The sequence below is a fragment of the Monoraphidium neglectum genome (assembly GCF_000611645.1).
Source record: "Monoraphidium neglectum strain SAG 48.87 unplaced genomic scaffold scaffold02608, whole genome shotgun sequence".
NCBI classification, from domain to species: Eukaryota; Viridiplantae; Chlorophyta; class Chlorophyceae; order Sphaeropleales; family Selenastraceae; genus Monoraphidium; species Monoraphidium neglectum.
The window spans coordinates 1-8,631 of record NW_014011020.1 but is presented as its reverse complement, the minus strand read 5'-3'; the positions used below and the strand labels follow the sequence as shown (position 1 = coordinate 8,631).

The 8,631-nt window shown below is 66.7% G+C and overlaps 3 protein-coding genes across 3 annotated transcripts; 2 read left to right on the top strand and 1 right to left on the bottom strand.

Moving 5' to 3' along the window:
• Positions 1-68: 68 nt before the first annotated feature.
• Positions 69-2,558, top strand: MNEG_11140 (hypothetical protein; the record flags this gene model as incomplete). Its single annotated transcript, XM_014040390.1, has 2 exons — positions 69-2,058; positions 2,236-2,558. The coding sequence occupies 2 exons, from the start codon at positions 69-71 to the stop codon at positions 2,556-2,558; spliced, it is 2,313 nt and encodes a 770-aa protein (XP_013895844.1).
• A 1,230-nt stretch (positions 2,559-3,788) lies between these two features.
• Positions 3,789-5,162, bottom strand: MNEG_11139 (hypothetical protein; the record flags this gene model as incomplete). The annotated part of the gene is made up of 5 exons (XM_014040389.1): positions 3,789-4,044; positions 4,233-4,311; positions 4,537-4,662; positions 4,784-4,873; positions 5,084-5,162. The coding sequence occupies 5 exons, from the start codon at positions 5,160-5,162 to the stop codon at positions 3,789-3,791; spliced, it is 630 nt and encodes a 209-aa protein (XP_013895843.1).
• Positions 5,163-6,206: 1,044 nt separating this feature from the next.
• Positions 6,207-7,735, top strand: MNEG_11138 (hypothetical protein; the record flags this gene model as incomplete). Its single annotated transcript, XM_014040388.1, has 4 exons — positions 6,207-6,269; positions 6,565-6,651; positions 6,947-7,222; positions 7,547-7,735. The coding sequence occupies 4 exons, from the start codon at positions 6,207-6,209 to the stop codon at positions 7,733-7,735; spliced, it is 615 nt and encodes a 204-aa protein (XP_013895842.1).
• Positions 7,736-8,631: the final 896 nt, after the last annotated feature.

Genomic DNA, 8,631 nt, shown 5'->3' with positions numbered 1-8,631 from the left:
GGGCGGCGGCGCTGCGAGAGGGCCGGCGAGGCGGCGCGGATGGCGTGCGCTTCGAACTGGATGTAGATATGGATGTGGCGGAGTCGATGCTGGCAGCTGTGCAGGCACTGGCCCTGCTGGCCCACGGCGATGACGTCATGGCGGGGCCGGGAGGGCCACGGGCGGCCGCGGCCGAAGCAGAGGTTGAGCCCGGGTGGCGGGCGGCCTTGGAGGACGGCGGGCGCCTGCGGGCCGCACTAGAAGAGCTGGCGACGGTGCCCCTGCCGCCGTCGACATCAGCAGCAGCGGCGGCGGCGGGCTTGGCCGACGCCCACAACTTGAGTGCCACTTTAAGCCGCGAAGGCAAAGTCGGTGGAGGCAGCGGCGTGCAAGGCATGCAGGGCGGCGGCAGCGCCTCTGTCGGCCCGCTGGTGGACGCGTCGCTGCTGGAGGAGGTGCGCTGCTGGGCGGTCGCGGCGCTGTCGCTCTGCTACGGACAGCTGGGGGTGCGCCCGCTGCCCGGCCCCGGCCCTGCCGCGGCCGGGGCGACGGCCGGCGCGCGCGGCGAGGGCGTCTGCGGGTCGGCGCCGTGGGCGCGGCAGGGGCTACCAGTCGGCGCGGAGCGGCCGGATGTGGAGTTGGAGGGCGGGGGCGGCGCGTGGCGAGTGCCCGCGCACGGCGTCGTGCTGTCGTGCGCGTCGCCGGTGCTGCAGGAGCGGCTTCGCGCCGCCGCCGCCGCGGCGGTCGGCGCCACGGGGACCGCGGGGTGCCTCGGCGGGCCCGCAGTCTGCGGCGGCGGCGGCGGCGGCGGCGGCGGCGGCGGGAGTGATGGTGTCGGTTCGAGGGTTTGTTTGAGGTTGAGCGACACGATTGACCAGCCCGCCCTGCTGCTGCTCGTGCAATGGGCCTACACGGGCTGCGCCCAGCTGCCGGAGGACTGGCCCCCTGGCTTCCCCCGCCAGCTGCCCGCGCGGCAGCGGCTGCGGCTCCTGGCGCGCGCGCTGCGGATGCCGCGGCTCGCCGCGCTGTGCGGCGGGCGGCTGCCGCTGCCGGGGGAGCGGCTGCCGGCGGCGGCGGCATCGGAGGACTACTCGTGCGCCCTGCCGCGGCGCGGCGCGGTGATCCCGCTGACTGGGGCGCTGTCGCACGACGATGACGTCATCAGCCTTGATGATGGCATCTTGAGTCATCGTGGCGGACGACGCAGCTGCAGCAGCGGCGGCAGTACTTGCGACGGCGCGGACAGTGTGGCCGAGGGGGGCTGCCCGCCCTGCGCCCACAGGCCAATGGCTTCACTGCTGGCAGAGGCGCACCACCTGGCGCAGCGCATACCCCGGGAGGTGCCGCTGGCCGCCTTGACGCCCGGGGATCCGTCAGCACGGCCAGGGGAGCTCGCAACACCTTATGACGGCGCCTGTGTGGACATCGACGGCGTCGGTGCGGCCGCTGTCGACCCCTTTGCGGATATCTGGCTCGCCGCGCCCGTGCCGGCAGATGGTGCTCCCGGCGCGCCCCCCTGCGCGCTGCTGCTGCCCGCGCACCGGCTGCTGCTCGCCGCGCGCTGCCCCTACTTTGCCGCGGCGACCTCCGAGCGCTGGGGCGACGCGGCGGGCGACGGCGGCGGCGCCGGCGGGCGTGCGCTGCAGACGCTCGTACTGCCGGACGCGGACGCTGACGTGGCGTGGGAGCTGCTGCGCTTCTTATACACCGGGGAGCAGCCGTTCTCCTCTTGCCGCTGGCACGCATGGGCGGATGGCCCAGCCAGCCAACCAAGCAGGACTGACAGCCGGGTGCCGCAGCACGGGCTCGGAGAACCGAAGGGTGGCGGCGACGCCGCGGCCACTGGCCCCTGCGCCGTGTGCCGCGCCGCGCGGGGCGCCGCGCGGCTGGCGCACTGCGCGGAGGTCCTCCTGCTGCCACAGCTGGCGGCCGCCTGCGAGACGGCGCTCCGCGGGCGGCTGCTCGCGCCGCTGCCCGCGGCCTGCCTGGCGGCGCTGCTGCAGGGCTGCGCGGACCTGGGGCTGGCGGCCATGGCGGAGGCGGTGTTTGACCGGCTGGTTGACTGCCAGCTTCGCGGAGGTGAGTTCGATTTGGTTTGCCTGGTCATGGTTTGCGGACCATGATTGCCCCCGCTGCGCGTGATGCATCAGGTGTACACACCCCTTGGTCCGCCGCAGCTGGTCAGACAGGCCAAACTCCGCAGCTCACACTGCGGCCTCGCCTCGCATCTTTTTCGCTCAACCTGCGACCACACAGGCCCTGGCGCCAGCGGGCTGGAGGCCACCCCCGAGTGGTCAGCCCTCTCGCAGCACCTGCGGCAGGCGGTGTCGCAGGCCGTGGCGCGGCGGCGGCGCGAGGAAGCCGAGGGGGTCGCCGCGGCCGGCATCGTCGCAGCCGGCGACGCCGGCGCCGCCTGGGAGGCGCCCGGGGCTATCGCGAGGCCCGGCGCCGGCGGCCGGGGGGCGGCCGCGGCGACCGGGGCGGCCGCGACTGCAGGGGTGCAGGGGACGGAGGGGGAGCTGGAGCGGCTGCTGCGGGAATTTCGGTCTGCGATGGAGCGGGGTCTGCCGGCGCGGTGATGCGCCGGGTCCGCGACGCGGGTTTGTTTGTGAACAGTTTGAGCGGTTGATGGCCCCGTGTGTTGCTGAGGGTGAGAGCGAATGCACCGGGGGCGCCTCCTGCATGCCGCTGCAACAGTGCGGCCCGCAGCCCATGTTGCAGACAATCAGTTAGCGAGAGCCGTTGCGAGCAAGCAGAGCGTTGCTTTCTGGTATTGCTCTCACACGCGCACGCAGTGCTGTGGGATGGCGCACAGATGCGCTCGCGCATTGGCGCGTGCCCCATGGTGGCGATGGGATGTATCAAAGGTCACAGCAGTTGCGCCTGCTGCTGAAGCAGGGCTCTGTTGAAGAACAGACATGTGTCACTATTGGTGTGTCTGGTCACACTCTCATGGTGCAAAGATGGTGATGATCCTCGAGACGCTTAGGAGAAGAGGAAGCGCAGCGGCGGCGTACACACAGGACTCCTGTGTGCGAGTGTGTGTGTGTGTGTGCGCGTGTGTGTGCGTGCGCGTGCGCGTGTGCGTGTGTGCCTGCAGCAAGGGGAATTTTGCACTCACAGGGCAGCAAGGGGAAAGGGCAGTCATCAGCTTCACAACCCCAGCAGCAGGGCTCTAAAACTTGCGCCCAGCCTGCCACACAACGGGGACATTTCCATGACGATGCGCAATATGCACGTGCCGTATCAAAGGCGCGCCATGCCCTTGCCAGCGGCGCGCGTTTGCATCGCCTTTCAACTGCTGGCTGCTTGGTTGTGTCGCAGCTACAGAGCCCGCGGTGCGTCTGTGGGGGCCGGGGGTTGCGGGGCTTGCACCTGGCTCTTGACGCCCGTCACCCTGTGGTTACATGCAGTTTTGGCTGTGTTCGTGAAACATCTCAGTTTCACAGTTGGGTGACCGACTCCACAGGACTGCATGCCACAAATCTCACATGCTATTGCAGTGCACGCACAGACGTAGGCGCCAGCGCATAAACCAGGGGTAGTCTAGCGTGCGCACAGGCAGCACGCTGGGTGTTGGGAGCTGCCACGCACAGCTTTAGGGTGAGTGATGTCAGGCACAGACGCACAAGGCAGAAGGTTGACAACCCACACGTGCACCGAGTCGGTTGTGCAGAGGGGTCCGGTATTGTGCACCCGCCTGGGGCTGCCGTCAGCCGGCCCTGCATTCCTATACAAAGCTGCACATGCTACGATGCATGCTTGCAAAGATGCAAGCAGGCAGGTGGGCTTGCTGGGCGTGCCGCGCGTCACACGTAGTGCGTCACTTGAGAGCACCGCTCCACGACGCGCCGCGCGAGGTCCCCTTTTTCGAGGCAGTCAGCGTGGGCCACCCCCCGCTCTGCCAGCAGCGCCTTGAGCTCCTTCACGCCCTTAGTCATCAGCTCGTCGAACGACAGGGTCACCGGCGGCACCGCCTTCTTGGCGGGGGCGGGCGCGGGGGCGGGGCCCGCGGAGGCGGCCGCGGCCTGCAGCTTTGAAGTGAAGGCCGGGTCCATTGGATGGCTGTGTGTGGGGTGAAAGGGGCGTGTTTGAGCGGGGGCGGGAAGGCGCTTGGCTCGGTGAGCGTGTTGAGCAGCGGCCAGGTGGCAAGCGCTCAGCACGCGGGGCAGTGTCGGCAGGCTGGAGGAGGGGCGCTGCGGGGGGCTGGGCAGAAGGCGCGGCGTGCGGCGCGTGGGGCGCAGCATGCGCACCTGCTGGCGAGGATTCTGTGATCGGCATCCAGCAGAAACGCGTGAGGCACCCCACGCGCCTCACTCTTCAGGTACAGCTCTGGATGTGCGCACGGGCACGTAAGGGATGGGAGCATGCGCTCGCGCGTGCGTGTGTGTGTGTGTGTGTATGTGTAGCAAGCACACTTAGTTGCCACAGGGTGATCCAGCTATCCATCAGCTGCCCTTACATGATTACAGCTGTGCTGGCCATGTGTCCATGCGCGGTGAGCCAGGCCGTGCCAGGCCGCCACGCGGGCGCCGGCGGCTCACCCAGGCGGCTCACCCTGCTGGGCGCCGCCTGCCAGGTCCGCGGCGATGGCGTACCCGATCTTCTCGCCCTCTGCCGCCACGAACCGCTGCAGCTTAGCAATGTCCTCGTCCAGGCTTATGCCCACGATGGTTACCTTGCCTGGGGCGCGGCCGCATGCGCGCACACAGGAAGCGTGCCGGTATGTCACCGTTTGAATGCTCGCTGCTGCACGGAGCAGGGCTGGCACGAGCGCACGCCACGGTCTGCGGGCGCGGCGCACCTTGCAGCTGCCGCTGAAGCTGTGTCAAGTGGGGTATCGTCTGCCGGCAGGGGGGGCACCAAGTGGCCCAGAATTCGATGACACAGGGCCCTGGGAGGCAGGGGGGGGGGGGGGGAGGGGCCGAGAGGCTGTGACGGTCAGGCTCCGGCAACGCCTGGCGCCGCCTCTGCCCTCCTGAGCCAGGGTCGTCCGCAAAGCCTGCCGTCCCAGCCTCTGGCTTGCCTGCTCGCCGGCGCCGGTGATGCATTCGTGGATGCTGCCTCATGGTGACGGGTGCTGCATGAGTGCAGCATTGCGCACCTGGTGGTGGCAATGGCATCGGCCCGCCTTTGATCCATGTCAGGCCCTTAATTGGCGGGCAGATAGACCCCACGGACATTCCTGTAGTAATCCTTGTCCCAGGCCGAGGTCTCTCACAGTCTCGGTACTCTCAGAACACGGCACCTGCACTCAAACTAGGCAGTGTGTTGTGCTTGATATTGGAACACGTACATGAAAGACCATGTTAAGCACAGCTTTCACGTGTACAAATGATTCAATGATGATCTTGTCACTTGAACTCACTCGTTTGAAGCCTGGAAGCTATCTCTGCGGACACACATAGGCGCATTCGTGACCTCAAGTCACACATACCTGACTTGACAGCAACTGATCCGCTACCAGCCTTGATCGCATCATCACGTGGCCACTGCGCCGGCGACGCACGAAGCCCGCCGCTGTCTCATCTCGCACATACATAGCAACCCTCCACTTGCCAGCGACTTCCTGTTCAAAACAGGCGCCACACCCCAAAACCCACGCACGTGCCGCATCGATGCACCCAACGATCGCGCTCGCGGGGGGCGTCGAGCTGCCGCGCATGGGTTTGGGCACGTTCAAAGCCGGCGGCGCGGAGCTGAGAGCGGCGGTGCACGCAGCGCTGGCTGCAGGTATCCGCCACATCGACACGGCGGCGATATATAAGGTGCGGCCGGCTGGCGTGAGGAGCGAGCTGAATCGCAGCGAAGCAGTTGCCGCAGTGCACAGGAGTGGCCACGGTACGCCCAACAATGAAAACCTTTCTGTTGCGTGAGGGCGGCAGCGGTACATTGGACTCCAGTGCGGCAAGGGTCCTGCATCACGTGATCCCCACAACGCAGAATGAAGAGGAGATAGCACGAGCCTTGTGGGACGAGGCCCGCGCGCCGCGCAGCAGCGTCTTCCTGTGAGGCCCCTCGGCCACGCATATGCGCCCAACCAGGATCCGGCGCAAGTGCTGTACGCTGAGTGCTCGGCGCATCCTGTGTGACCCCTTTCAGCATGACACTGCAAACGCGCACGATGATACCATGCAACCTGCATTAGTTACGTGGCAGTCACTGCATGTCGTGTTGGCGAACGCATGCCTCCCGCTCGCAGGACCAGCAAGATCTCTCCATACCAAATGGGGGACAAGGCGCGGGTGGCGGCGGACGAGATCCTGCAGCGGCTGCGGGTGGATGCCGTGGTGGGTGCATGGATTGTTATCGGTGCAGGAAGGGGTGGATAGCGAGGCGGTGCGAGGGGGCATGGACAGTCCGCGGAGCTAGAGTGAGCGCCATTCTATCTAATACTCAGCGGCACCCCGCCTGCATCCGCCGGTTCGTTTTGCACTCAGCAACGGAGTGATGAGCAGCCCTCCGCACTCTGCCGACGTGCTGCTTGCCGCACGGCCGCGCACGGCAGTCCAGCGGGGGCTGCCCACCTGCTCGCGTCGCCCTCCTTCCAGCCCCGCCCGCGCCCTCGCACCCGCGGTCGCGCAGGATCTTCTGCTGATCCACTGGCCTGGGGCGTCGGGGGTGGGCGCCACGTCGCCGCGCAATGCGGAGCTGCGGCTGGAGGCTTGGCGGGTGAGCGTGCCCGCGGGTTGCGGGGTGGGTGGAGGTCTAAGGCATTGGCAGGTCAACGGCTGTCGATCCCAGATGACAGCCCACATGATGACGTCTCCAGGTCGCAGCCAGTTCTGGGTTTCCATTGCCAAGCGCTGGTTTCAAGTCACTCCCCATCAGCTTCCCCACCCTGCTGCCAATTTACACACATATGTGTACTCGCTCGCACGCGCATATGCACATCAATCACGCTTCTTGCAAACTCTTTGTGAAGTCCAACAACTTTACAATCTACAATACCCCCCCCTCCACGCAGGCCTTGGAGGACCTCCATCAGCAAGGCAAGGCCCGCGCCATCGGGGTCTCGAACTTCGAGCCCCACCACCTCGCGCAGCTGCTCGCGTATGCGCGCGTGCGGCCGGCGGTCAACCAGATAGAGGTGCACCCGCGGCGACCCAACGCCGCGCTGCGCGCGCTGTGCGCGGCGGAGGGGGTGGCGGTGGTGGCGTATGCAAGCCTGGGGTGCGGGCAGCTGCTGGGGGAGGCGGCGGTGCGGCGGGTGGCGGCGGAGGTCGGGCGCACGCCGGCGCAGGTGCACGAGCGGGGCTGGTTGGTGACCGGGTGCAAGGTCGCGTGCGTTGAAGTGTGTGGGGTGCGTGCATGCTTGCGTGGGCTTGTGTGTGAGTGTGTGACAGAATGAGTGAGAGAGCGTGTATGTGCGTGTGCGCGCACAAATGCGCGCATGCGTGTGCGTTCAATTGACGTACGACGCACAACCTGTATGCGGCCAGAGCCAACAGTCGGAGATCAACATGCCACGACTCAGCCAGCACCACCCTCCAAAGCGCTGCCCCTCATGCCAGACGGCGCGCTGCAGCGTCCCACACGCGCCACTGCGCCCGCTGCACCCGCGCAGGTGCTGCTGCGGTGGGGCCTGCAGCAGGGCTGCGCCGTCATCCCGAAATCGATCAGGGCGGAGCGCATCGCAGAGGCCTCGCCCTCGAAAATCCTGGAGGGCTGGGAGCTGTCCAACGCCCAGGTGGCGGCGCTGTCCGGGTTGGACAACAACCACAAGTTCTGCTGGAACCCTGAGGGCATCGCATGAGCTTAGTCATGGTGGCCGTCTTGTCGAGGCTTGAGAATGGGCCTTTCGTTGGCGCATGTGCCCACTGCTCCGCGCAATGTTGTAACATGAGTGTTGCGTTTTGATGATCTGACCACTGCGGGGGCTGCTGCACATGGCCAAGCGGACGATGAGGAGGGACCACCGGGCAGACAATGAGGTTCCTCCCATACTCCCTGCTGAATCCCCCCCTCAGCTCCAAGCTGCGGGTATACCACCTCGGCAGGGGCCATGAGAACGCTGTGCTTGAAGATCGTTGACAAAATGCGCGATACTGGGCGGCCGGGCGCCTGGTGGGTGGGTGGTTGCAATCGAGCCGACGCGTGCGAAGCCCATCTGCCGCGCGCCCCCTGCCCCTCGGGGCAGCTCAATTGACTCACCCCTAGCCTATGCCCTGCAGCTGGCGCCTTAGCTCGCACAAGGCAGCGCACAGCATCCGCGCTTTGGAGCGCGGCACAGCCACGCCGGGCCACTTGGCCTCGGCGCAAACCGCCTTCAACCACGCAACTGGCTGAATTGTGAGATGAGGTGCTTCTGTAAAGCTGGATTTGTCGGTGCTTTTGGCTCCCTTTCAGCCACTGTGCGCATGGTGTCCTCTCATGCACACAGAAGGCACTCTGCAAAGCAACGTTACATGACACTCACTCAGTGTTGATGATGGCAGATCGTCCAATGCCTGGCCCGAGGCCGTCTAATTGTTGCTATATAATACATGCAAGACAACGGATGCGCTCGGTCATGACGTTGTAATGAGCTTCGCAGTAGCTCGTATGCCTGCAGAGCACAGCACACCGCAGGCCTTCCACGCCCCTCACAATGCCCTGTGCCACCCGCCCGTCATCACAGCCGGAACCCCCCCCCCCCACACACACACACAC